This window comes from Brassica napus, chromosome C8 (assembly GCF_020379485.1).
Source record: "Brassica napus cultivar Da-Ae chromosome C8, Da-Ae, whole genome shotgun sequence".
Classification (NCBI taxonomy): Eukaryota; Viridiplantae; Streptophyta; class Magnoliopsida; order Brassicales; family Brassicaceae; genus Brassica; species Brassica napus.
In genome coordinates this window covers 1,971,046-1,996,600 of record NC_063451.1, presented here as the reverse complement: position 1 = coordinate 1,996,600, position 25,555 = coordinate 1,971,046, and the positions used below count along the sequence as shown (strand labels likewise).

The 25,555-nt window shown below is 38.3% G+C and overlaps 7 protein-coding genes across 11 annotated transcripts; 5 read left to right on the top strand and 2 right to left on the bottom strand.

Annotated features, from left to right (window-relative positions):
- Positions 1-587: 587 nt before the first annotated feature.
- Positions 588-3,721, top strand: LOC125591531 (3-hydroxyisobutyryl-CoA hydrolase-like protein 5). Its single transcript, XM_048765925.1, has 13 exons — positions 588-992; positions 1,080-1,145; positions 1,237-1,305; positions 1,391-1,445; positions 1,526-1,599; positions 1,689-1,775; positions 1,877-1,961; positions 2,054-2,139; positions 2,362-2,386; positions 2,885-2,937; positions 3,100-3,141; positions 3,250-3,356; positions 3,461-3,721. Exons 1-13 carry the CDS (start codon positions 960-962, stop codon positions 3,507-3,509), a joined length of 831 nt encoding a protein of 276 aa, XP_048621882.1. The 5' UTR covers positions 588-959; the 3' UTR covers positions 3,510-3,721.
- Positions 3,722-3,990: 269 nt separating this feature from the next.
- Positions 3,991-8,101, bottom strand: LOC125591409 (probable sugar phosphate/phosphate translocator At1g06470). The gene is made up of 12 exons (XM_048765615.1): positions 7,869-8,101; positions 6,934-7,455; positions 6,674-6,843; positions 6,386-6,471; positions 6,223-6,272; positions 5,916-5,983; positions 5,686-5,786; positions 5,567-5,579; positions 5,289-5,473; positions 5,103-5,189; positions 4,520-4,614; positions 3,991-4,375 (listed from the first exon to the last, which is right to left on the bottom strand). The coding sequence occupies exons 2-12, from the start codon at positions 7,206-7,208 to the stop codon at positions 4,258-4,260; spliced, it is 1,248 nt and encodes a 415-aa protein (XP_048621572.1). The 5' UTR covers positions 7,209-7,455; positions 7,869-8,101; the 3' UTR covers positions 3,991-4,257.
- A 209-nt stretch (positions 8,102-8,310) lies between these two features.
- Positions 8,311-10,234, top strand: LOC125591410 (17.3 kDa class II heat shock protein-like). Of its 4 annotated transcripts, none has more exons than XM_048765617.1 (7): positions 8,311-8,544; positions 8,627-8,740; positions 8,816-8,944; positions 9,019-9,121; positions 9,494-9,608; positions 9,691-9,879; positions 9,992-10,234. In XM_048765617.1, exons 2-7 carry the CDS (start codon positions 8,717-8,719, stop codon positions 10,026-10,028), a joined length of 597 nt encoding a protein of 198 aa, XP_048621574.1. In that variant the 5' UTR covers positions 8,311-8,544; positions 8,627-8,716; the 3' UTR covers positions 10,029-10,234. The 4 variants fall into 4 exon arrangements, with proteins under 4 accessions (XP_048621574.1, XP_048621573.1, XP_048621576.1 ...); XM_048765616.1 differs by having other exon boundaries at positions 9,004-9,121; XM_048765619.1 differs by having other exon boundaries at positions 8,316-8,544; positions 9,715-9,879.
- Positions 10,235-12,005: 1,771 nt separating this feature from the next.
- LOC111213572 lies at positions 12,006-13,182 on the top strand. Its single transcript, XM_048765924.1, has 2 exons — positions 12,006-12,260; positions 12,406-13,182. The coding sequence occupies exons 1-2, from the start codon at positions 12,006-12,008 to the stop codon at positions 13,180-13,182; spliced, it is 1,032 nt and encodes a 343-aa protein (XP_048621881.1).
- A 1,562-nt stretch (positions 13,183-14,744) lies between these two features.
- LOC111213571 (ATP-dependent zinc metalloprotease FTSH 8, chloroplastic) lies at positions 14,745-18,100 on the top strand. Of its 2 annotated transcripts, none has more exons than XM_022715364.2 (4): positions 14,745-14,923; positions 15,362-16,525; positions 16,980-17,293; positions 17,365-18,100. In XM_022715364.2, the coding sequence occupies exons 1-4, from the start codon at positions 14,810-14,812 to the stop codon at positions 17,960-17,962; spliced, it is 2,190 nt and encodes a 729-aa protein (XP_022571085.2). In that variant the 5' UTR covers positions 14,745-14,809; the 3' UTR covers positions 17,963-18,100. The 2 variants fall into 2 exon arrangements, with proteins under 2 accessions (XP_022571085.2, XP_022571088.2); XM_022715367.2 differs by having other exon boundaries at positions 14,776-14,923; positions 15,357-16,525.
- A 21-nt stretch (positions 18,101-18,121) lies between these two features.
- LOC111213570 (probable alpha,alpha-trehalose-phosphate synthase [UDP-forming] 7) lies at positions 18,122-21,671 on the bottom strand. Its single transcript, XM_022715363.2, has 5 exons — positions 21,482-21,671; positions 19,207-21,223; positions 18,839-19,112; positions 18,440-18,763; positions 18,122-18,348 (listed from the first exon to the last, which is right to left on the bottom strand). The coding sequence occupies exons 2-4, from the start codon at positions 21,177-21,179 to the stop codon at positions 18,452-18,454; spliced, it is 2,559 nt and encodes an 852-aa protein (XP_022571084.1). The 5' UTR covers positions 21,180-21,223; positions 21,482-21,671; the 3' UTR covers positions 18,122-18,348; positions 18,440-18,451.
- Positions 21,672-23,194: 1,523 nt separating this feature from the next.
- On the top strand, positions 23,195-24,911 carry LOC111213569 (delta-9 desaturase-like 5 protein). The gene is made up of 5 exons (XM_022715362.2): positions 23,195-23,580; positions 23,709-23,849; positions 23,954-24,094; positions 24,169-24,275; positions 24,520-24,911. The coding sequence occupies exons 1-5, from the start codon at positions 23,269-23,271 to the stop codon at positions 24,716-24,718; spliced, it is 900 nt and encodes a 299-aa protein (XP_022571083.1). The 5' UTR covers positions 23,195-23,268; the 3' UTR covers positions 24,719-24,911.
- Positions 24,912-25,555: the final 644 nt, after the last annotated feature.

The following is a 25,555-nucleotide window of genomic DNA, read 5'->3' as shown; positions in this document are numbered from 1 at the left end:
TAATATTCCACTTATAGAAAGTATTGATACTTTAATGTTTCAGCTAAATAACTTTTCAGTATACGAGTATATGCTCTTGTATCAGTGTGTATGTGTGTATCTTTGATCTGAAACTTTATTTTAAAAGTCCTCTTCTTTGAGCAACATTGACTTTATTAAACTAGGAAACTTACATAGCTTTCAAAAAAATCCAACCACCAAAAACGTATGTGTGAATAATTTACATTCATGAGAAACTAACAAGTTGTTAGTAACAACACACCGTAATCGAGTGTTTCAGTCTTTCATGTGATGTCTTATAAACTCCCCTGATTTAAGTAAAAGTTGACATTTTTAACAGGTTAAAAGGAGATAGCAGTGTGAATGATATTGGATTTGTGAGAAGGTTAGCTGAAAGAGCCTGTAAGGTTTTGATGTAACTCTCCTCCTACCAAACGCTCTCCTTCTTTTGGTATGACTATTAGCTTCACCTGCCATTTTTTTTGCAATGGCCGAACAAGTTCAGAGAGTCTACTATATATATATTTGGTTTCAGAGCTCCGTTGCTCATCAAACCCCCTTCTGCTTCTGCTTCTGCTTCTTCTTCTTCTTCTTCTCTCTCAAGGTTTTCCCCTTCTCTCTCATTTGCTTTCACACACTTTGCTTCTTCAGTTTTGTGAGGGGCTCTAGAATTTGATTGTTGCATTTGTGTTTGTTTGCAACTTGTGACATGGGTTGTTACCCCTCAAGTTGATATCGGAACCAGTGTAGTTTTGTTTGAGGGTAGAGGGTTTTTATTATTATTTAAAAGGTTGTTATTAGTTCTCAAGTCTTGGGATTTGTCACACTGGGTCTGAAGTTTTTTGTGAAACTTCTTGCAAGTGTAGTTTTGTCGTTTGAGATTGTTTTCATATCCATTTGATGGTTTTCATTGACCAGATAATTAAATAAGCATTTGCTGACGTTTGAGAAAGCTGGAGATGGCTCAAGAAGCTCAAGACATCGATGAGCAGGTAATAATACTCTATCTGTCTTATTCAGCCACTTTTTTGTGGTATGTGTGTTTTTCATGATTCAATTGTAAGTCATCATTGATATAGGTTGTTGTTGGAGAGCAGAAAGGTTCAGTGAGATGGGCCACTCTAGACCGCACTCGTCAGCTAAATGTCGTCATCTCTTCTGAAGTTGTATATATACCTTAGATCAGAAGTTGATAATATATATGAGACGCCTAATGGGAAAAAATTTGTAACTCAGGTCCTCATGCATGCAGAAGATCTTGAAACCTGGGAAAAGGACGACAATGCAAAGCTTATAGTGATCAACGTTTGATTTTTTTTTACTAGCTGTCCTTGGTCATTTCTGTTACAAACACAATAGACTCATTTCTGAATATAGCTTATATTTGCAGGGTTTTGGGAGACGTTCCTTCCCCGCTGATGAACTTAAGATGTTTTATGACGACCGTAAGAGAAACATACTATCACCTTTCCTTAGAGAGTCAGTCTGTCATAACTTAATGATGATGATAAGTCGTATTCTACAGAGTATTCTGGCCTTAAGAATGTTTACAGGATGTATTGGCTTTGCTATCATATCCACACATACAAGAAGACTCAGGTGGACTTTACTTAGTATTTATCTGAATTTCGTTGTATGAAAGTTGTCCTCTTTGAGGAGTTTCAGTTAACCAAATAGAATTTGTGTAGGTTTCTCTTGTTCTTGCTATGACGTTGGGTGGAGGAGGTGCACCACTGATGCTCCCAGCGAAGTTCTCTGTTGTGACAGAGTACACTGTAAGTTATGAGTTTAGTCTGCTTCATGTATTGTTCCTGTAATAATTAATGGTACAGAAGAAACAAGTATAGATTCAACTTTATCTCTGTCACTTGATTAGGATTTTGCAACTCCAGAAGCAAATTTTGGGTTTCACATTGAGTGTGGGTTCTCTTACATCCATTCACGTCTTCCTGGTCATTTAGGTAACTCCTAAACCACTAATACCAAATTTTCGTAGTTCCAAATTTAGTTTGGTTAATCTCTGATGTACTTGAGTTTTATATGACATTTGCAGGAGAATTCTTGGCTTTAACTGGGGCAATATTGAATGGCAAAGAAATTGTAGCAATTGGCATGGCAACACATTTTGTTCCTCGTGCTGTGAGCTTTTGATAAATCTTTTTTTCCCTCACTTACGTTTAACTAGCCAAAGGGTTTATGCTTTGAGTATTCGGTTTTCTTGGATTATGTAAACTGACCTCTCTTGCTTGACCTTTCTTGAGCTGCCTTCCTACTTTATGTACAGCATCCGCAACGTTAGCAATGTTTTGAAACCTGTGATGAGTGGAATGCTTTATCTTTATCATCTTTGCTTGATTTCAGAAAGTGTGGGATCTTACTTACGGATGTAGTCCGATCCACAATTGAAGAGTTCTCCGAGAAAGTAGACCTTGACAAAGACAGCATCCTTAACAAGTAACACTACTTTTTCAATCTTCGTGTGTTATGTAATCTTTTCTCCTTCTTGGTATATATAATCACATGGACGTTGTTAACTTTGAGGCTATGGCTGATGTGCAGACAGTCAATAATTGATGCGTGTTTCTCAAAAGAAAGTGTGAAGCAGATCATACAAGCATTTGTAAGTTCATCTTATTTGCCTTAGAACATGAGACTATATTCATCAGGTATGAAATATATATTAGTGGTCTTCTTACAGGAAGCTGGAGGGAGCAAAGAAGGAAATGAGTGGATAACTCGAATTCTCAAATGTCCAAAAGAATCATCTCCCACAGCATTGAAAATAAACCTACGGTCGGTAATTGTTTACTTGTTACATGATTTTACTCAGTTATCATATTCTCATTGGTGTAACTGTCTCTTGTAAATATATCTTATATTTGAGCCTTGCTGGTTTCCTTTGTGTACAGATACGCGAAGCTAGGAATCAAACACTGGGTGATTGCCTCAAGAAGGAGTTTAGGATCACCGTTAATATCATGAGGAGCACCATATCCATGCATTGACGCGTTTTGAGGTAAAGAACCACACATTTTTGGTTTTGCTTTTTCAAGAAAACAGCATGTATGCTTTTATGTCTGATTGTGTAATAACACGCAGGGTGTAAGAGCTCTGACCATAGCCAAAGACAACTGTCCGAGGGTAAGTTTACTCTCTAGAAAAAAAAAGAAGAAGAGAGTTTCTACGTAGAACTGAGATGGCAATAATATAACATACTATAGCAAACTTATATGGTTGGGTTTGGTGCAGTGGAATCCAGCGACGTTGGATGAGGTAGATGACGAGAAAATCAAGTTGGTGTTTAAGCCCTTGGAGGATGATCTTGAGCTTCGTATCCCTGAAACCGAAGAGAACAGGTTTGTATTAAGGGCTAATCAACTTTCTTGCATTGGAATTTTCCTAAGAAACAATCCGGTTTAGTATGTGTTTGATATTGTTGGCCATTTGATGACAATGATAGGTGGGAAGGCAAAGCCGAGACTTCAGGTTTTGCATCAGTACGAGGATAAAAAAAAAGTAGAGAAGAGAACAGAGGATCCTGTGTGTTGTGTTTGTTCAACTGCCAAGACTTTATGCTATATTTATTACCTAATGTGTTGTTGCTACATGTTCAAACACTCTATGCAGTGATGGTTTAATAAGGGTTGTTATGTCTGAATTGATTACTGTGTTTCTTGCTTGTTGGTGTTTAAAATACATATAATCATCCTAAAGAATAAAAGCTCGAATATCTCAACCCCAAACGTCATCTAAACCTGAAAATGGGTTACTTCCATAAAAATTTCTTAATTATCATAATGCAAATTTTCAAACAAAACTTATTTCTTGTTATAGTTGAATTGAGCATTTGGATTCAGTAAGAATCTCTGATATTTTCTATGATTATTAGTTTTGTTACGATGTTAATTCATGGAGAATCTCTGATGGTTCCATGCAACAAGGAAAGATAATCTAAATTCATGAACGCGTTTATAGCAAAAGAACGGGCAATATTGGACCGAATTTGATCGGTTGCTTACTACTTTATATGGAACAATTCTTAACACTGTCGAGTACAAATAGAATTACAAAAATCAAAAGAGTGAGAAAACTTTATTTAAACTCTTCAAATGACCTGTGTTCTTCTATCTCTTTTGAAGGCAAGGAAACATCCAAAATTTCCAAATGTTTTCTCAAGGAAGGTCCACATATAATGATGTCCCAATATAAACGAGTTACCAGAGAACGGTGTAAGGGCCCAACACACAAAAATATTGCTTAGGGACCATTTTCTTGATCATCAGTCTCGTCAAGAATCACATATTTTCCAGTCTGACTTGGAGCTTGTAGATGCTTATCATCTTCTGTTTTGTGCCCCTTTTGTAGTTTCTCGTATCTGAGAACACATCAAAGCATATATACCATTTTTCAAAATATACAATATGAGATACTATTCATTTATATATCAACATCTCAGATGTTTAATTAAAGAAATTATTCGAAGTTCCTTAACTCCAGAAGGAGGGGAAGAGTTACTTACTTGTACCAGTTGAACAAACTGACACCAACCATGATAATCATCAGACCAAATCCTTTCAGCCGCGTAAATTCGTCATGGAAGTAAAATACTGCAACCTGTACGCACCAAGTTGAAGAACAACAATCAAGATTTTACATCCCCAAATTCGATTCACCAGTCATTAATTATTCAACAATAGCACCAATACAACAGAAACTAGAGTTCTGTATCATCGGTCTCCCTTTCGTAAACAGGTATTATTGACCTATAACAATATCACAAGGCCAGACATAAACTCATAAGATATGAGTTCATTTCACAGATACAGTCTATTTGTATCCATTTGACAACTTAAGATATGAGAATCTTTGTCTTGAACATCACAGCATGGTTTCAACAAGATATAGTTCGGACTTTCTTGCTAAAGAATAGAGCCAATTTAGAACTTACAATCTAAGCTTCACCAGTTAGATCATCCCTACGGAAAAAACTCATTGTCACCTAATCTTACGAATATATTTTGGCAAGTATGCTAGAGGTTATTATCACATCCGAAACATACTAACAAACATAAACAGAAAAAGGCAAGAAATGTAGCAAATACCACTATAGTGACAGCCTCTTTAACGACCCCAGCTATTGTGACGGTTACAGCACTGGTGACCGAAACAAGAATATACTCTGTTAAAACCTGAAGCAAAATACTAACTAGTGAGCAAAAGCTGGTTCAACCTCCACTGTCGAAACATGTTCGTTCTTAAATAACTATAAATTGTTAGCAAATGCTTACCATACAAAAAGCCAGTGCTCCACCAAAAAGCATCAAGAAACAAGTTCGAGTAAAATGCGCTCCACTATCAAAGTATATGTTGTCTCTAAATTCACTCCATGGATCCAGAAGGAGAGAAAGAAGACCAGTCACTATAGCCATCACTGGTGCCACGTAACTCATAAATGTGAAGGGATTTTTCAGGCCTAGATAAACAGAAAAAGTATAGATCAGTTCATGAAGTGTGAGTTATAAGAAATTAAGAACCAAGACAAGAAAACCCCAAGAGCAGAACTCACCGTAGGTCTCTTTCTATACATCATGTTGTAATCAGGATGCACCAAAAAATATTGGAAGACAACAACCAAGGGTTAATACAGAAAGAACCCATAATTAGAAACTGATTTGAATAACATACCTGCAAAAGAACTTGGGTCATACACCAGCGGAAACCAGACATGACAGCAGCGAGCATAACAAAAACGAAACCCCAAAACTCAAATTCTGTCTCCTTTGCAACTGGAAAAAGGAATACAAGTCAACAGTTTGGTTAGGAAAATTAAAACTAAGACATGTCGATGGATATTTAGTAAACATGAAGAAAAAAAAATGGAATAAAAGCATCGCAAATGTCTGGAGAAAACATACCTGATAACAGCACTCCTGCTGAGATAACTGAAATAATGCCAAAAAGCTTCAGGCTTGGAGACTCCAACCTTACAAGAGAAACTGTGTGAGGATAAAAATGATTGAATTTCTCGATAATGAATATGCAGAAAAAATTCAGTGTGATGATTGAAAAAAAAAATATATCTGTAATGGAAGAAAAATGTAAACGATAGTAGTATGTTCTAACTAAAGCTACAGAGCCTACCATTGACAATTTGTTAAGTATAGACCTTCAAGCATGGTTTAAATATCAAGATAAAAAAAAATATAGTTATAGATAAAGCACCTGAAGGCAAAAGCAAAGAGAAGAAGAAATATTGGGGATGCAGATTTGCACTGCAAATGAAAAATAATGTGAATATCATTAGACAAGTCTCACCTTCTATCAATCAACCACAAATTCCTAACAAGTTGCAAAGACCTCTACCATATCAAATTAAGCAACTAACCATTGTTGCAAAAGTAACCGATATGAAGACCAGTGACTCATTACTTAGATTTATATCCAAAGCAGTTGCAAGTGCCGTTGGTACAACTGTGAAAGGAAAGTCCATGTGAGGTCATTACTTCATAGAAACTCTATAAAGTCATCTTCGAAAAACTGAAATAAAATACTAAATCCACAGAAAGTTCTGAATACTATAGTGAGAAATCACATATAAAATAATGGATAAGGAATCCTCATTAGCATGTAAGAGAAAAAAAAGAGAGTTCATGACATAGTTTAGTTAGTTAACCTCTAATGAAATAGTCTCTCCATGATATGGTAACATCAGGTTGAAATCTTCCGGACCAATACCATGTTACCATCTTTGATAAAACCGCTTGAATAGAAAAGTGAATGGTATTCATTAACAAGGGAGCAGGAAATTTCCCCAAATCATCTCCTAAGAGAGTTTTGTTGTACCTAGAAAAAACAAGCAAACAAATTTAAATGATAGATGTAAGGAAACAAAAACAAGAAAAGGAGAAAGGATAGTGGCAAAGACATGCTTACAGAGTCAAAAATGTGCTGAAAGTGTACCATACAAGTATAAAGAAGAGTGTTTTTAGTATGTCAGCGGGAGAGATAGCCTCTGTTGAAGCTTTAGGCAACGTTTCGAGGTTATCATCTGAACTATAACCAACATCAAAACTGCTGGGGTGGTTTGTATCCTTGCTGGTTTCATTTTCAATATCAAGCGGCTCTGAAACCTGTTCTCTGTCTAAACCTCCCTGAGTGGATATAGCTTCGACAGTGCTACCACAGCGTAGCTGTACTCTTTGCTCCATCAATAATCTAAACTCAACAGTCAGACCTTTTTGGCTCCCATTCACAGACCACTCTAACAGAGCATGCAAGCCTTTATTCACCCAACAGGGACTTGGAAAATTGTATCTTTGACACAGTGGGCATTCACTATAAACAGATATGTTCAAATGATACAGTCTTCAACTCTCTCTATATGAAGTGAGTTCAAGGAAGGTAGGAACCTCAGTTTCTGGTGAATGTGCAATGGAAATCACTTGACGTTTGACCCTGTAAAAAAAAAAAGAAGCTAAGCCAATCAATATGACTGCGAGAACTTCCATGTAGACAACCATGGAAGTAAGGAGAGAGAGCAAAGGAAGCAATCAGAAGAGGCACATTTCAATCAAGGGAAACGAAAAGACATGTTCTTTTTTTTTTTATATTCTCAGACAAGTAACGAAACTGCACAGAGATGCCACAATAACGGAAAAAATGAAGCAAGAAGAAGATGAAGAAAGCCATAACCTAGAGAAACAACACACATACGCGAACGAATCTGAGTTTCGATTAAGCTCTCAAGGTGAATTAAACTCTGAACAATTCCAAATCAGGAAAAAGCTCAATGATTGATTTCTAGCTCAAAACACACACACAGATTCGAAGCTCGTTGCGAACGAGGACAAATTAAATTGAAGACATACCTAAGAGGAAGAGGAGGAGAAATGGGCGTGTTGGATCTGATCGAAGCGTGGGAGCTTTTGATTTGATTTTGAGTCGCAACTCGCAACTCGCAACTCGCAACCGATGGTTGTTGGAGTTTTACGAAAACAATTACCGATATCGGTCTCCTTGTTCTCCGACAATGCAACTTGCGTTACCAGTATTTTATTCCAACAAGCAACTTTCTACTATTTTTCCCAAAATTTAATTTCAAAGTTTTCAATCAAAACTTTTAACAATTATCTGCGGAAAGTCTCAATAACGTGTCATGGTAACATCCACATGCTTTCCTAAAAATCACTTCGTTTGTACTATGATCATTTTTTTCTACGATTACACATAAATGACACACGACAACAAATCGTCCCCGTATGTATATGATTGAAGAGAGAGAGAGATCCATTCTTTTGGTCGATTGATAGTGTACTCTAGTCGTAGATATTTTTTTAGATTACTCAAAACGGGTCCTTGTCTTAATCTAGCTAATCAAATCAATCCCCACAGGCCCACCACATTGACAAGATATTTTTTGAATAACGCGCGCAAAGTTAAAGCCACACATTTTTTCGTCTCGCTCTGCCCTTTTCATTCAGGTCATCCGCTCACTTCCCGTCAGCAACCAACGATCCCATCTCCACCGCGTCTCTCGTCCCCTTGGTAAGAAGAATCTGAATCTGGTGATCTGCCTCGGATAGTTTGCTTTTGCTTTACAATTCTCTTTTCATCTGTGATGTCTCAGAACTGTAGTAGCAGTTTGAACTCTGTCATCAGAAGATGTGACACCAAACTCCCTTTTGCTCGGCAAGCATCTTCTGAACAAGGCTTCTTTATGAGGCAGGCTTCCACCGACCAGGTACCACAACTTCCATTCTTGTGAAGAGGAAGTGCACGAATAGCTTTCTTCACTGTTTCTCTTTTCTTCTTTCAGCCTGTACCTCAAACTGGCGGCATCAGTTTGAAGACCTCTGTCATTAGAAGAGGTGACAACAGACTCTATTTTGCTCGGCAAGCTTCCTCTGCTCAGGGTCTTTTCATGAGGCTGGCTTCCACTGATCAGGTACCATTAAAACTCCTTTCTTGTTTCTATTAAAGAAAAATTGTTATTCAATTTTGCAGAGGACCATACCACAGGACGCTGCATCTACCAAGTCCTTTGCGATCCCTTCTTCTACGGAACAGCCTTTGCTTTCCAGACCTGAGTACGCCCCACCACAGTTAGCCCTGACCTTCCCAAGTTAGCCAATCCACGTACCCGTACTAATAAATAAAGGATACTTGATAAACTACCCTTTTTTTAATGGATAAACTACTTTTTATCCTATAATCTGATTCAATTTTTATACAAAAATTGCAAATTTCAATAATATTAATTGAATTTATTGACAGATTATTGGTTAAAAGGCATTGAAATTTGATAATTTCTATAAATGATGCATGATTAATGTGTTTTTTAATATGTGTGAAACACCAAAACATCAATCTTTAAGGAACGGGGAGGGAGTATAATAACTACAGCCAAGAGTATAGGAGCTAGCAACCGTCCTTCAATCAAACACATCTTTATTGATAAACATAAGAGCTCATACGACTTGTCTTCCTGTTGCAGGGACTGTTTGGTCTCCAAGATCGAATGTTGCAGAATATGAACATAACTATGTTATGGCAGTAGAGTTACCAGGGGGCAGTATCAATGATATAAGAGTGGAGGTCGACAACTTAAAGTAACTAAAGCTCATCCTCGCACATGTTTTCAATATGTTTCCATTACTCACACACTTGTATTGTATGCATTATGTGACAAAGATACTCACCGTGCTACCACTGCAGCTTGATTGTGACAGGGAGACGCACAGCTGTCTGTCAAAAAGTTGATGCAGGCACCAAAGGTTCAATCTGCGGATATCACAAGCAACGAATACTACAAGACCCATTCAAAGTTTCCTGGCCACTTCCCATCAATGTGAACAAGGATAACGTTTCTGCTGAATTTATGTAAGTAGAAACTCTTAGTACATATCACTAGCTTATATATAAATTATCTAGAACTTGTCAAGTTTCATAACGAGCACTACTAACACCCAATATATTATTGCATATGGAGCAGGGATGGGCTTCTGAGAATAGTTATTCCAATGCTTTGAGTGATCACTATACGTAAACGGTAAACAGTGTGTGTATAAAATTGTGTGGAAGAAGAGAAAGAAAAAGCAAAAACTATGGAGTGATATGTAAAATAGTATGGTGTTTCTTTATTTATACAGATTTCAGACAGGCATGCTCAGTTAATAGAGTTAGCCATGAAAACAATCCATAAGTATGTAAGAAATAAAATAAGGCTTTGATATTACTACAAAAAGCCAAACAAACGAAAAATCTCAATCGAATGATTGTATCTAATAGTCCTATAGCTGGAAATTTTAAATCTAGCATTATTGTCGTAGATAACATGTTCCAACACTACAACGACATTGTGTTTTTTACATTTTGAGTCTCTTTAGCTGCATAAGCGTTGACGTATGACAATAATAGACAACCTCTGGCGGTGCAGTGTTTTGCATGACTAATCCTGACCACAGAGACAAAGCATTGACTAGAGAATTTGATCTGTCATTGTTGTGTACTTTAGATGTTATGTCGACAGGAAGTTAGAAACTATTCAAACTCAATACGTCCTCTTTCTTTGGGACTTTGCTTGGTAGCTAAATGATGCATGTGGCCTTCCTTGTGCTACGGAAACTCTTTTTTTTTTTTTTAGTTATTAGTATGTTTTTGACTTTTAGAATGAAAATTATCTCTAAGATCATAGGGAAAAAGGGTTTTTAATTCCTCAGGTATTTTAAATTAGCCCTTTTAATGCTCAACTACAACTTATGCAGATTTATTCCCAAAGTCATTATTAATTATGCAAAATTAGACTTTAATAAATCAGACGTTAACTCAACGTTAGAGGTGTTATTTATAATTAAAAAAAAGGAGAAAAGGAACACGGCTTTTGCTTTCAAAACTCAAGAACCCTAAAATTGATTTTCTCAGAGCAATTTCGAATCAGTATAGTGAAAACGTTCTTCGGAAACCCTAGTGGTAAACGGAATAAACTTTCGGTTCAGAGGGCACGCCCACAATTCCTAATTCGACAGAGATCGAAAGGTAACCAGTTAAGCTCTGTTGTATCATGTCTGAGTTCAGTAATTTTTTTTGTTTGATTTAAATACGTTAATTTTTTTGTTATAGGCCTGTTGTTGTTGAAGAAAGAGTAACTAATATTGTTGAAGAAGAAGAAGAAGAGATTCATAATGAAGAGGTGATTGCAGAGTCGGATTCTTCTTCATCTGTTGAGGGAGATGATTGTGAGGTTATAGTTGAAGATATGGCTGGATATAAGGAGAATGTGTTATTCGAAGTAGAGGTTGGAGAGACTGACTTGTCTTCTCACTTTGAAGCTGTTGCACAAGAAGATGGAGATGATTTGTATGATGCTAACGATGACAGTGGCGATGATATTTGGGACGATGATCACATTCCAGATCCTTTATTCAGTGATGATCGTGATGTGGAAGAAGAAGGTAGGCAATTCAACTACGGGCCTGATGACATTCTTGCACTAGGAAAGACTTTTAACACTGCTGAGGAGTTCAAGTACGCTGTTCTCAAGTACTCTTTGAAGACACAATATGATATTAAGTTCTACAAGTCTTCATCTGATCGGCTTGGTGCCCACTGTACACAACATGTAGAAAAAAGTGTCCTTGGAGGGTCTATTGTTCCTTTGAGAGAGGCAGAAACAAGTTAATGGTGAAAGTGTACAATGACAGTCATATTTGTGTAAGATCCGGTTACACAAAGCTTTTGAAGAGTGGAACAATTGGGCAACTTTTTGAGGAGAGGCTTAGAATTAATCCTAAAATTAAGTCACAGGAGATGGTGGATGAGATAAAGAGGGAGTACAATATGATTGTCTCACCCGAACAATATCGAAGAGCTAAATCAGTGCTTTCAGCGAGAAGAAAGGCTGGACATGAAGCTCACTTTGCTCGACTTTGGGATTACCAAGAAGAGGTTCTTATGTTTGCTTTGAAGCCTTGAAAACATAAGAATGCTGCTTTTATGAGGGATCAACAATGGAGGTTGAGACAATCCCAGGACCAGTGCCAGGAAGCATTCAAAGATTTTACCGTCATTATGTTTGCTTTGAAGCCTTGAAAACTTCTTGGAGGCAGTCATGTAGGCCGATCATTGGATTAGATGCTGCTTTTATGAAATGGGATATAAAAGGGCAAATGTTAGCTGCAGTTGGCAGAGATGGAGATAATAGAATATTTCCTATTGCCTGGGCTGTGGTTGAAGTGGAGGACAATCCTAATTGGCTATGGTTTGTGCAACTCTTGCAAAATGATTTGGGGCTTGAAGATGGATCAAACTGTACAATAATCTCAGACAAACACAGGATATATATATATATATATATTTTAAATATTGTTGGAATGATTTATACTTATGTATATGTTATTTGCTTGACAGGGTATACTAAATGTGGTTCATGAAGAGCTTCCTAAAGCTGAGCATAGGATGTGTGCTCGACACGTTCTTGAGAATTGGAAGAAGACAAACAAAGACATAGAGCTTGAGCGTCTTTTCTGGAAAATAGCAAGGAGCTACACACCAGAAGCTTTTAGGGATAACTTAGAGGCACTGAAGAAGTACAATGTTGGAGCTTATGAGTCTCTGCAAAGTACTGCTCCAACAACATGGTCTCGGGCGTTCTTTAAGCTTGGATCGTTTTGCAATGACAATCTAAACAACTTGTCTGAGTCCTTCAATAGGAGTGTTAGAGAGTCAAGGAGGAAGCCGCTTCTTGATATGCTGACAGAGGTTAGGAGAAAGAATATGGTCAGGAATGCAAAGCGGACTTTGTTAACTAATAGGTGGAATAAGAGGGTCACACCAAGAGCAGACAAGGAGATTGAACTTAACAGGCAGAAAGCTAAGGATTGCATCATGTATATGACCACAGGACATTCACATGAAATAGAGTATCACAGTGATGCTTACACCGTAAATATGGAGGAGAAAACATGCGGTTGTGGCTATTGGCAGTTGAATGGACTACCTTGTATGCATGCTATGTGTGTCATCACAACAACAAAGCTGAATCTCAATAATTATGTATCAGATTACTACCTCACCTCTACATGGCGCCAACTATATTCTACTGGTATGAAGCCGGTTCAAGGTATGAAACTGTGGCCACGCTTAGGTCGGTTACCCATGCTACCTCCTCCTTCAAGATTCAATTGAGGAAGGCCTAATACACATGCTAGGAGGAAAGGTCCTCATGAGTCAGCCACTAATCCACATAAGCTTACACGACATGGTCGTGTGGGAACATGCTCAAACTGTCGCAAAGAAGGTCACAACAAGACTAGGTGTCCTAATCCCACTGCAGCTCCTCCACCTAAGAGTCCAAGAGGTCGTCCAAGGAAAGCACAGGTTGTTTGTCTCGTTTAACTTCTTTTCTTATTGTGTTGTCAATTTTTTCTCAGTGTAAAACTTTGATTGTTTGTTGTAGGGAGAGTCTTCGCCATTTGGAGTTTCTCAAACTTCTCAACCTTCTCAAGCATCACAAGGAGAATTTGGCTTCTCTTCCTAGCTTGTGTTCTTCACATTCCACTTGAGATTATTTTGTTAACTCAGTTTTATAAAGAAAACGATTTACTCTGTTTTTAGATTTTTGGTTTACAGTATTTATGTTTGGCTTTGCATTGTTTCTGGTTTCTACATAACTCTCGAAACCACATTATTGTTTCTTCAGTGGATTAATTTTTCTTTGGATCGTTTTCGTTTTGAATTTTTCTTTAACTCAAAAACCAATTAAGTCAATTAACTCTAAAAATAATAATTTTAATGGTATTATCATTACTTCATTCTCCAAATCAGGCGCAACTTGGCTCAAGGTTTTCACAGTTTCCCTCTTCGAGAGATCCAAACACCCTTCTTCTTCTTACATTGATGATCATCCTTTGCTATCCAATAATACACATGCTCTAGTATAGCCAAACACCGGACATGAAGAATACCAACTTGTCATCATCACCGAGGAGGATGTTCCCCATTCCCATGCCGTTGCTTTCGCTGCAAGAAACAATCAACGAATATGCAGGAGACAATCAACATGAGTTTGACGAGGAGATAATGTGCTCATGGGTAGATGAGCTTAAATATTTCAATAATCATTATGAACAATTGAATAGTAGATACCATTTTCAAAAGCACGAGGTAAATCAAACCAAAGATGCCTAACTAATATACATATATAATCTGATTGGAAATTTCTCTGAGAAAATCAATTTTAGGGTTCTTGAGTTTTGAAAGCAAAAGTCGCTCCCTTCTCCTTTTTTAATTATAACTAGATTCTGATCCGCCCTTAAAAAGGGCGGGTATATTTTTTGTTTTACATCTTTTTAGGTCTTTTCAATTGGTAATTTAAATATAGGTCTAATGGCATAAAGCATAATAAATAATATTCTAAATAATGATAAAGATAAAAGAAATAATAGTTGGACCATACTTTTATCAATAGGTCACACTGCTATTTTAATAGAATAGATTAACGCCTCTAACGATGAGTTAACGTCTGATTTATTAAAGTCTATTTTGCATAATTAATAATGACTTTGGGAATAAATCTGCATAAGTTGTAGTTGGGTATTAAAAGTGCTAATTTAAAATAATTGATGAATTAAAAATCCTTTTTCCCTAAGATCATATGTATTTACTTAAAATATTGTAAACAGTTAGATGTCACAGTCTTTAATTCAGTACAATTTTGTAATGATGGGAACAAAATACATATAGGAATTGTTTTTATTTTATAAGGTTGAAAAAAATCAAAGTGAAACTAGCCACTGAGAGGAAGACACGTAAGATGTTCGGAAACCACATCTATAATTTTTCTTCAAAATCTATTCTCCTTCTCCGAACAAGAAATATTCTTTCGCACCTAGCTTCTTCTTTGTCGTCTGTCTTAGAGAATCTACAGGTATGATTCTCTTCACTCATCTTAGTGATCTGAAGCAGTTTGGTCTGACTCTGTGTAATATTTTACTCTTTGGGTTATGTTCAGCTACTCAAATCTCGTCGATTCGAGTTTTTTTTATTTAATTTGAGGAATTTCAATCGAATTTGGAGGGATTCTGAGATTCTGTGTGTTCCATGGACATTTTGGTACACTCAGTGGTTATTTTGATAGTTCCAGACCATAGAAATGTTTCAATCTCTGTTCTTATGCTTAGCTAATGATATCGGTCAGACGGTCACTCATGTTGATTATACTGTTACCGTAAGTTGTATGTCCAAGTCAATCTACTCTTCGTTTTCTTTTACTTGTTCTTGGTTTGGATCTCGTTTTTTTCAGGCCTTTTGTAATCTTCTAAACTGTTCACTGTTGTTGTTGTTGTTGAATTTATGTACAGTGCAGATGGCTGCTTCATCGGCTTGTCTTATCGGGAACGGACTATCTCTCCACGCAACCAAACAAAGGTCTAAACAGTTTAGACTCTCCTCAACGTCTGCTTCACCTAACAGGACATCTATTGTGAAGGCTTCTTTAGATGTGAACAAACACGAAGCACGTAGAGGCTTCTTTAAGCTTTTACTCGGAAACGCAGCAGCAGCTGGAGTGAGCTTGCTCAAAACTGGTAAAGCAAATGCAGCAGATGAGCAAGAGGTCTCTTCGTCTAGGATGTCATACTCCAGGTTCCTCGAGTATTTAGACAAAGGAAGAGTTAACAAAGTAGATTTGTACGAGAACGGGACGATAGCCATTGTGGAAGCTGTTTCTCCTGAGCTGGGTAACAGGATCCAGCGCGTACGCGTGCAGCTACCGGGGCTGAGCCAGGAGCTTCTCCAGAAGCTGAGGGCGAAGAATATTGATTTCGCGGCACATAATGCTCAGGAAGACCAAGGCTCTCCATTGCTCAACTTGATTGGGAACCTAGCTTTCCCTGTGATTCTCATTGGCGGTTTGTTTCTTCTCTCGAGACGGTCTTCCGGTGGTGGTGGGCCTGGTGGTGGGCCTGGCTTCCCGCTTCAGATCGGTCAGTCCAAAGCCAAGTTCCAGATGGAGCCAAACACTGGTGTAACATTCGACGACGTGGCTGGTGTTGATGAAGCAAAGCAAGACTTCATGGAAGTGGTGGAGTTTCTCAAGAAGCCTGAGAGGTTCACTGCGGTCGGTGCCCGGATCCCTAAAGGCGTCCTCCTCGTTGGTCCTCCCGGTACTGGTAAAACCCTCTTGGCCAAAGCCATCGCTGGTGAAGCCGGTGTGCCTTTCTTCTCTATCTCGGGGTCTGAGTTCGTTGAGATGTTTGTCGGTGTTGGGGCCTCGAGGGTGCGTGATCTTTTCAAAAAGGCTAAAGAGAATGCGCCGTGTATTGTCTTTGTGGACGAGATTGATGCTGTTGGTAGGCAGAGAGGGACTGGGATTGGTGGAGGTAATGATGAAAGAGAGCAGACCTTGAATCAGCTCTTGACTGAGATGGATGGGTTTGAGGGTAACACTGGTGTTATTGTGGTTGCTGCTACCAATAGAGCTGATATTCTTGACTCTGCCTTGCTGAGACCAGGGCGTTTTGACCGCCAGGTATATATATAATACTCCCTCCGTTTCGATTTTGCAGGGAAAAATTTTCGTTTCAAAATAAGTGTCGTTTTAAAGTTTCAAAGCAAAATTTATTAATAAGATTCTTCATTTTATTTTTCTATTGGTTGAAAAATGGTTAAGTGTATAATAGGCAATTGTGTTTTTGTTTTGGAAATAAACAAAATCATATGTTTTCTTAATTCGTGTGCATAAACCTATAACAATAAGTAAAATGAAACGGAGAAAGTAATGCTTCGGGACTCTCCACTGATCTTATACTGTTGGTTGGCCGGCCTGAGATTTTGGGGGCTGGGGGCAATTTGGTAAAGATTAATCTTCTTTACAAATTTGGGGTTTTATGTAATTTTCGTCAAAAAATGTTGGCCAATGTTTCATTCGGCTTTGGCCAGGACCGGCCCTGAACTAACTTAATGTGTGTTGTTGTTCAATGCAGGTGTCTGTTGACGTTCCGGACGTCAAGGGAAGAACAGATATACTCAAGGTTCACTCCGGGAACAAGAAGTTTGAGAATGGTGTTTCACTTGAAGTAATAGCCATGAGAACGCCTGGATTCAGCGGAGCTGATCTTGCAAACCTCTTGAACGAGGCGGCCATATTGGCTGGACGACGTGGAAAGACAGCGATATCATCGAAAGAGATTGATGACTCGATTGATAGGATTGTAGCTGGGATGGAAGGGACTGTGATGACAGATGGGAAGAGCAAAAGCTTGGTTGCTTACCATGAAGTTGGACATGCTGTCTGTGGGTAAGTCAGAATCAGATTAGAAGCTTGTGTGTGTGTGTTTAATCTAGAGCTCATTCTTTTTGCTATTGCAGAACATTGACTCCAGGGCATGATGCTGTTCAAAAGGTCACGTTGATACCAAGAGGACAAGCGAGAGGTCTGACTTGGTTTATTCCCTCAGATGATCCAACTCTAATCTCTAAACAGCAGCTGTTTGCAAGAATTGTTGGTGGACTCGGTGGTAGAGCTGCTGAAGAAGTCATCTTTGGTGAGCCTGAGGTGACAACCGGCGCGGTTGGTGACTTGCAACAGATCACTGGTTTGGCTAAGCAGATGGTGACAACATTTGGGATGTCTGAAATTGGACCATGGTCGCTAATGGACTCATCAGCTCAAAGCGATGTGATCATGAGAATGATGGCAAGAAACTCAATGTCTGAGAAGCTTGCAAATGACATTGATTCAGCGGTGAAGACGCTATCAGACAGGGCGTACGAGATAGCTTTGGGACACATAAGGAACAACCGTGAAGCCATGGACAAGATTGTTGAAGTACTTCTCGAGAAAGAGACAATGTCTGGTGATGAATTCCGAGCAATACTCTCAGAATTTACAGAAATTCCTCCTGAGAACCGTGTGGCTTCTTCCTCAACGTCAACAACATCAACACCAACACCAGCTCCTGTTTGAGTAAACGAGACATTTGAATGAATATCTTCTCGTGTATATCCTAAAGATACTACTTCCCATTCTCTGTAACAAGTATGTCTCGTTGGAGTATAATAGACAAACTCAGTTATATATATATATAGAAGGAAAGTTTTTACAGAACAACAGAAACTACACAAGAGAGGCAAAGAAAAATGTATAATTAAAAAATTCTCAACAATGGTGTCCACGCAAGTTAACCAGTCTCTGCATAACATTTTTATCACAGTTCCAATAAACAGCTGAATCCAAATTCATAGTTTCTCAAGATCATTCAATTACAATAAAAATAGTGGCAATATAAAAATATATTTAAAAAAAAAAGAAGCAAAGATCAGGAAATGGTTTTGGCTTGTTACTTCAACATCCTGCAAAGATGATAACAAACAAAGCTTCACATCACCATTTTATTTTTCTTGCAGAAACAGAACTGGAATTGAGATCATAAAAGAACAAAACCTGGTTTCAAAATCAAAGGGCTTCATCAAGTTCACGCATAGAGAAGTTCGAAGCCTCTGATGCTTCAGCTAGAGATTCAAGCATGCTTGTCACTTCCATAGTATCGTCCAAATAATATTTAGCCTTGCTTGGCTTTTGCCCAACCGTGCATGCAAAGACGAGAGCATTGTCACAGAGCAATCTTTTCGACATGGCATTACCAATCGCTTCAAACATGTCCTCGTCTGATCTGTCATCTCCAATACATAGCACGAAATCGACAGGTTTTCCTTTCTCATCCATTGATGAAAATATCTTCTCTGCCACTGATCCTTTGCTCACTCCCTATATAAAACACCAATTGAGAAACTATACCATAACATTAACGCTTGAATAAAAGCAGAAGAAAATCTCACTTACCTGAGGCTTGACTTCTACGATGTAGTGGCCGCTTTTGACTGCAACAGGCTCATTAGCTAGAACACTCTCTAAATGCTCCAACATTTCCTTCGCTTGCAAAGAACCAAAGCCGGAATCCGCATCCCTATATTGCCAAACCAGAGCACTGTCTTTAATTTCAATAGAAGATCCATCCGTAGCTTCCGTGTACTGTTTCATTACAGGCTCCACGATCTGCATCCAACCAAAATCACAGCTCTGACCACATGTTTCCCATTCTTTGTTCCCTGGCCACCTATGTATAAAAAGGCATGTTATTATTAGCACTGAAGGAGAAGAGTTTAAACTACTTCAAAATAAAAAATAAAAAAACAAGAGAAGGATTGTACTTTAAGAAGTATCCGTGCTCAGCTGCAATCCCAATGTTTTCGCAAGGAGAGAACCAATTGCCTAAGCTTTCCCTTCCTCTTCCGCTGACGATGAAAATAGAATTCTTCTTGTCCTCGCAAAGTTCGTTCAAGAATTTAAGAACTTCCTGGCTGGGAGCTTTATTGATGGAGTTTTGAGGCATCAAAGTGCCATCGTAATCCAACAGTATCGCTCTGCTTTTCGCCCTTTTGTAGTCCGACACAATGCATGGTATCGAAAGCTTTCTAAAGTTAGGATCCAGTGCCACGACTCTGAAACCGAAACTAATTCCCATCCCCCAACACCTCTTCTTGAAATGGTCCACGCATATCCTCTCCAGGTCTTGCAGGAAACTCCTCGACCAAAAGGCAACGTCGTGAGTACTAACGTACCGGAAGTGTTTCTCATGTCGGAGTTGTTTCTCAGGATCACGCATCGAGAGGGCCTCGTTCAGAGCTTCTCCGGTCGCCTCCACGTTCCATGGGTTTACCCTTATAGCTCCACTAAGCGAAGGAGAACACCCAATAAACTCCGACGCGACCAACATGCTCTTCTTTGGACCATTAAAATCTGATTCAGACCCGAGCAGACCCTGTCTGCACACTATATATTCATAGGGAGTAAGGTTCATACCATCTCTAACGGCTGTAACGACTACACACTCAGCGATATGGTAATAAGCAATGATCTCATTTACTGACACCGGAGTATCAATATACACGATAGGCTGATAACCAGGCTTCCCAAACTCTTCGTTGATCCTCTTGCAGCTTCCTTCAATCTCGCCGCGTATCTCGTCTATATCAATACCTTTACCCCTAGCAGGATTCACAATCTGAACCAAAACAGCCCTTCCCCTCCAATTAGAGTGCTGATTAAGCATTTGCTCCATCGCTAAAAGCTTCAAGTTTATGCCTTTGAAGATATCCATGTCATCAATACCAAGCAACACTGTCTTGCCTTCGTAACGCTTTCTAAGCTCCATCACCTTACCTTCCTCCTCTGAATATCTCATAACCGACTGAATCCGACCCATGTTGATCCCCACAGGCATGATCTTTATCCCCACAGTCCTACCGTAATACTCCAGACCAATGTATCCCCTCTTGGACTGATACTCAAGACCCAGCATCCGACTGCAGCAAGTGAGGAAGTGACGAGCGTAGTCAAACGTGTGGAAGCCAATAAGGTCACTGTTTAGCAGCGCCTTGAGGATCTCTTCACGAACAGGGAGAGACCTGTATATCTCTGACGAAGGGAACGGACTGTGGAGGAAGAAACCCATCCTGATCCGGTTAAACCGTCTTCTCAGGAAAGTAGGCAAGACCATCAAATGGTAGTCATGAATCCACACGTAATCATCATCAGGGTTTATAACCTCGATAACCTTCTGGAAGAAGAGCTTGTTCGTCGCCACGTAAGCCTCCCAAAGCGACCTATCAAACCTCGTGCCGTGATCAGCCGTAAAGGGAAGCATGTAGTGAAAGAGCGGCCACAGCTGCCTCTTGCAAAACCCGTCGTAGAACTTTGACTGCAAATCAGGCGGGAGGAAAGTGGGAACGCATTTAAACTTATCCAACAGTATCTGCGCCACGTCATCCTGCTCATACGACTCCACGTCAACGCTCAAAGAGCCGACGTATAGCACCTCCATATCCTCAGGCAAACCGTCTTTAAGCTGCAAGTACAACGCGTCTTGATCCCAGGTGAAGCTCCAGCTCCCGTTTCGCCTCTCGGCCTTCAAGGGGAGACGATTGGCGACGATGATCATACGATCGGAGGAGACCGAGGAGGGGTTGTCCGAGGAGACGCTATAGGCTTGATCGTCGTCGAACTCGGAGACGTTTCCGGGGACTGTCATGACCCTGGGGAGCCGCCTGCGCGGCTCTCTCCCCATTACAGGGAAGTTCCCTGAAGCCAAGTCTAATAGATTCGTGTACGACCTAGATATCATCTTCCTCGCTGTTCTCCAATGGTGGCAACACAAATTCGATAAATCTGAAATTCAAAAAAAAATCGAAACTTTGTTAGTTAATCGAATACCCATCAACCCTAATCGAGAGCTTGAATAAAAAAATCGAACGAATTTGACTCATTTCACATATCATCGAAAAGCGAGATCTATGAGATAACAACCTAAAAGCTACGAGATTGTGACCATTAATCCAAATCGGAGGGATCCGATCCCCAAATTCAGCAAATACAGAAGGAAAAATTGAAATCGAGAATCACTTCTTTGGATTTGGGAAACTCTACCTTCTTTCGTTTTCTTTGCAGATGAAGAATCTGTTAACTCCTGTGATAGAGAGAGAAGAAGGGGATGAGAATGAGAATCAGAAGAATGAAGAAAGGAAAGATACGACGAGAGATGAGAAATGAGAGATGATACGTTTCTCGTATACTTTCGCCACCGAACCAAATACACACAAGAGAGAGAGAGAGAGGCTTAATGCTAGCAAGCCCATCAACAGTTAAATGAGGCCCAAATGATACTAAGAGGTGCTTAATGTCCTGAATCCTACGTTGGGCCTGCTTTTGAAATGCAAATGAGGCCCAAATGATACTAAGAGCTGTTTTTGTCCTGAATCCAACGTTGGACCTGCTTTGAAATGCTCCAAGACGTCTTGCTTCACCACCCTCTCAAAATAATCCTTCACTACACACAACTTATCCTCTGAACTCCTCTTTGATATAATAAGAAACGATTGAGATCATGTTTATGCTTTGGTAACTTCGGGCTTTTTAGTACATCATGATTGGTCATTTGTCTTTGACACTCTCACCAACTTGTATTTGACTTGTAATAAACTAAACCAATGCAAATCTCTGTCAAGTAACCTTTTCAATTCAAAGACCAAAATCTATTAACTTCTGTTTTTTTTAACACTCTTATTTCTCCTCTTTTCTCTGTTTTAAGTGTTTTATAAATCTTTGTTGTGTCTTGTCATTTGTCAATGTAGGTTTCACTATATATGGATCCTTCTACGTTTTTCTTTTTTTGAACTTATGATTTTTTCAATTCATAATCAATTTTGTAACGAATATGTTTTTATGAGAAACTATGTACATTCATGATAGAACTAATTTCTGTAGAAAAATAATTTGCATATTTGAACGAATATAGTTTTTATCTTGAAAAAATTGAGATTCATCAAAAATGTTAAAGACTTATAAGTTATGAATCCACTACGATATATATCATTGCTAAGTGGTATAATCTTGGATCAAATTTAAAACTATGGTACAAGTAATTTTTCTTCTCTACTATTTTTTCCGAATATTTATAAATATACAAGTGCAATATTATAGATACATTGTTAGATACCTTGTTCTTTTAAGTTCCTTTGACCTGTTTCTATCCAATGTTGAGAATTTCTTTGTGTTATACTCTTTGGGTTGCATGCATTGGGGCCACTTTCCTCTCTCAAGTTACAGCTATTTGCTTATGTTCTGTTAGTCCTTTTCATCTTTTTAGCTAGCTATCGCTTAGAATTTTCATGTGATCTATTGACTCTGAAGTTATTTCAATCTTTGTCGGTTTCTAGCTCCGGAAAGAATATGTTCATTGCTGTGTATGGTTGCTTTTCACTTGTTCTAATATAATCTTCAGTTGACAAAAAAACACATTGTTAGATACAACCACAATAGACAGAATACCAGATTATAAGTTGGAATAGCATGCAAACGTATTTAAATGACATATATACGTGTTAAGAAACTTGGTAAACGAAATAGCATTGGCAGTTTGCAATGGCCAATGGGATTGCTTAGTTTAGATCCTGATTTGGAGACAATCCAATTTAAGCGTTAGCTGGTGAGTAGATATGTACTAGTAAACAAGTGCTGTTGCAATGATGAAAATAAAGTAGATAGATAGCATTAAAGAAGAGTTGGTGAATTGCATTTATCAAGGTGGATCATGACGCAACAACATTAGCCCTTGTATATATACCCATATCTGCTCACTCTTATGTTCATACAACTTATAAGTTTTAACTAAATCAAGCTAAGTGCAATATTATTATATTCCTCACGGGTCCGAGATGTGTAATCCCACTAAAGACGGTGGCTCTAGTCCAACCGGCTTGGTGCGTAATGAAAAAAGAGCGTATTTTCAAAGATATTGGACGTGGGCCGATGTAGCAAGAGCGTTAACCGTTACGATTGTGCACTTTTGGTGTCTCCTGGCGCCGTTAAACTACACATGGGAAGCACTACGGTTCGGTTTGATTCTCGTCACAGTGACTAACCTGCTCATCACATTCTCTTACCATAGGAACTTGGCACATCGGAGCTTTAAGCTCCCAAAATGGCTTGAATATCCTATTGCTTACGCTGCTGTTTTTGCTCTTCAGGTCAAAACCGGTTTACTATTTATTTATTTTTGTCAACCAAAACTGGTTTATGGATTTCAATTAACACGTAGAATAATATATGTCATATGTTTTTGGAAGTATGATTAGAAAAATGATTTTTTTTCCAGGGTGATCCATTGGACTGGGTGAGCATACATAGGTTCCATCACCAGTTCACAGATTCGGACCGTGACCCACATAGCCCTAAGGAAGGATTTTTGTTCAGCCATGTCATGTGGATATTTGACACGCTTTATATAAAATATAAGGTAACGTATATCTTATTCTAATTAATATGACTTTTTTTTTTTTGAAAAATTGTAATTAATATGACTTATGATGTCGTTTGTAACGTTGCGAGTTTATGTAACAGTGTGGTGGACGTAACAACGTGATGGACTTGAAGCAGCAATGGTTCTATAGGTTTCTAAGAAAGACCATTGGTTTCCACGTCTTAATGTTTTGGACCGTCCTCTATCTCTACGGTGGTTTACCTTACCTTACTTGCGGCGGGGTAATCAGTTCGTTAATCCAATATTCAAAATTTTATAAAACTATTAGTTATGAATTTGATAAAAATTATGACAGGGCGTTGGAGGTGTGCTAGGGTATCACGTGACATGGCTCGTAAACTCAGCATGCCATATTTGTGGTTCGAGATCGTGGAAAACTAAAGACACATCTCGTAACGTTTGGTAATACTGTATGATATTAATTAAGATTCCAATATATATCATTAGTAACATTAAATCGGATGGTTAAACCAAAAGAATATCACAAACATCGAGTACTTTAGTGTCGGCATGAGAATCAGATAACCAAGGGGAAATAATCTTAAAATGAAAAAGCTTATAAACTTGTTTTATATGTGCATATATGATCATATATATATTGTTTACTAATAAAGTAAGATTTTATTATCTTGTGACTATAATGAAGGTGGCTAAGCTTGTTTACGATGGGAGAGAGTTGGCACAACAACCACCATGCGTTTCAGTCATCGGCAAGGCAAGGATTGGAGTGGTGGCAGATAGATATCACTTGGTACCTCATTCGACTATTCGAGGTCCTCGGATTAGCCACCGATGTAAAATTGCCTTCGGAATACCGAAAAGAGAAGCTGGCTCTAGCTCGTTGATGAGCAAATCCAAGTTGGAGATTAATGTTTTTACTAATCTATACTTCATCATTATTAAAGTAATTACCGAGATTATGGCTATTTTAATTTCCAAAATAAATGAATGTTTTCCTTCTTCTGTCTTAATATAAGACTTAAATGTCCTTGATCAAGTATATTCTTAAAAATCATTAGTTTGATGTTTGTTTTCAAATGAATATTCACATCTTATTAGTCTCCAAATGTACGAATGGACTAAGATCTCAAAGAGGTCATTTCGAAAAAAATTAATCGAAATAAAATAACAATAAAAGTTTAGTTATATACAAAGGAGATATATGTATATTTATATGATGCTGCATGGAATGCCTCACGAAGTCACGTGCGTGCTTCGTTCATGCCATCAACATCGAGCTATCGTTTTTGCGGTCCGTCTAAACATGTACAGATTCATATTTGTCATAAATTATCGAGCAACCCGATTATTTATAGAGTACTTGGTAAGGAAAAGTTAGGTGAATAAACACTACGTACATTTATTTGTAAAAAGAAACAAAAACCAATAAAACTTACTCCACATTAAGATATTATATAACCTAAAATAAATATATATTTACTCCGGCAAAAAGGTCATAGTATGCTGGAATGAAGTAGAAAAAGTGAAGGCTTCGAAGTTATATACTCCACTGAAGTACTAATATATAAAAGGTTGCTTCAAAAGGCACTGCATGAGACGGATGTCATCAAATGCGTTTCCTTAAGGTCTTCATCTGTGTAAATATTAAATTTCAGTACTAAGCAATTAGTGATACTTATAAGAGATGATTGACAGTTAGGGTTTTCTTAGTTAAATCCTCA

Bases quoted from the DNA above. Each gene is read 5' to 3' on its own strand.
- LOC125591409 (XM_048765615.1), bottom strand. From the start codon at position 7,208: ATGGAGCAAAGAGTACAGCTACGCTGTGGTAGCACTGTCGAAGCTATA. The intron at 5,787-5,915 runs GTATGTTTTCTC...TCCTTTTTCCAG, and splicing joins AGCAGGAGTGCTGTTATCAG to TTGCAAAGGAGACAGAATTT. The intron at 4,615-5,102 runs GTATTTGCTACA...TGGTGCGTACAG, and splicing joins AAGAGGCTGTCACTATAGTG to GTTGCAGTATTTTACTTCCA.
- LOC111213571 (XM_022715364.2), top strand. From the start codon at position 14,810: ATGTTCGGAAACCACATCTATAATTTTTCTTCAAAATCTATTCTCCTT. The intron at 14,924-15,361 runs GTATGATTCTCT...TGTACAGTGCAG, and splicing joins CTGTCTTAGAGAATCTACAG to ATGGCTGCTTCATCGGCTTG. The intron at 16,526-16,979 runs GTATATATATAA...TGTTCAATGCAG, and splicing joins CAGGGCGTTTTGACCGCCAG to GTGTCTGTTGACGTTCCGGA.
- LOC125591410 (XM_048765616.1), top strand. From the start codon at position 8,717: ATGAGGCAGGCTTCCACCGACCAG. The intron at 9,122-9,493 runs GTTAGCCAATCC...TTCCTGTTGCAG, and splicing joins GTTAGCCCTGACCTTCCCAA to GGACTGTTTGGTCTCCAAGA. The intron at 9,880-9,991 runs GTAAGTAGAAAC...CATATGGAGCAG, and splicing joins AACGTTTCTGCTGAATTTAT to GGATGGGCTTCTGAGAATAG.
- LOC125591531 (XM_048765925.1), top strand. From the start codon at position 960: ATGGCTCAAGAAGCTCAAGACATCGATGAGCAG. The intron at 2,140-2,361 runs GTGAGCTTTTGA...GCTTGATTTCAG, and splicing joins CACATTTTGTTCCTCGTGCT to AAAGTGTGGGATCTTACTTA. The intron at 3,357-3,460 runs GTTTGTATTAAG...TGACAATGATAG, and splicing joins CCTGAAACCGAAGAGAACAG to GTGGGAAGGCAAAGCCGAGA.
- LOC111213570 (XM_022715363.2), bottom strand. From the start codon at position 21,179: ATGATATCTAGGTCGTACACGAATCTATTAGACTTGGCTTCAGGGAAC. The intron at 19,113-19,206 runs GTACAATCCTTC...TTTTATACATAG, and splicing joins GAGCACGGATACTTCTTAAA to GTGGCCAGGGAACAAAGAAT. The intron at 18,764-18,838 runs GTAAGTGAGATT...TGTTTTATATAG, and splicing joins TCGTAGAAGTCAAGCCTCAG to GGAGTGAGCAAAGGATCAGT.
- LOC111213569 (XM_022715362.2), top strand. From the start codon at position 23,269: ATGTGTAATCCCACTAAAGACGGTGGCTCTAGTCCAACCGGCTTGGTG. The intron at 23,850-23,953 runs GTAACGTATATC...TTTATGTAACAG, and splicing joins CGCTTTATATAAAATATAAG to TGTGGTGGACGTAACAACGT. The intron at 24,095-24,168 runs GTAATCAGTTCG...AAATTATGACAG, and splicing joins CTTACCTTACTTGCGGCGGG to GGCGTTGGAGGTGTGCTAGG.
- LOC111213572 (XM_048765924.1), top strand. From the start codon at position 12,006: ATGGAGGTTGAGACAATCCCAGGACCAGTGCCAGGAAGCATTCAAAGA. The intron at 12,261-12,405 runs GTGCAACTCTTG...TTTGCTTGACAG, and splicing joins ATCCTAATTGGCTATGGTTT to GGTATACTAAATGTGGTTCA.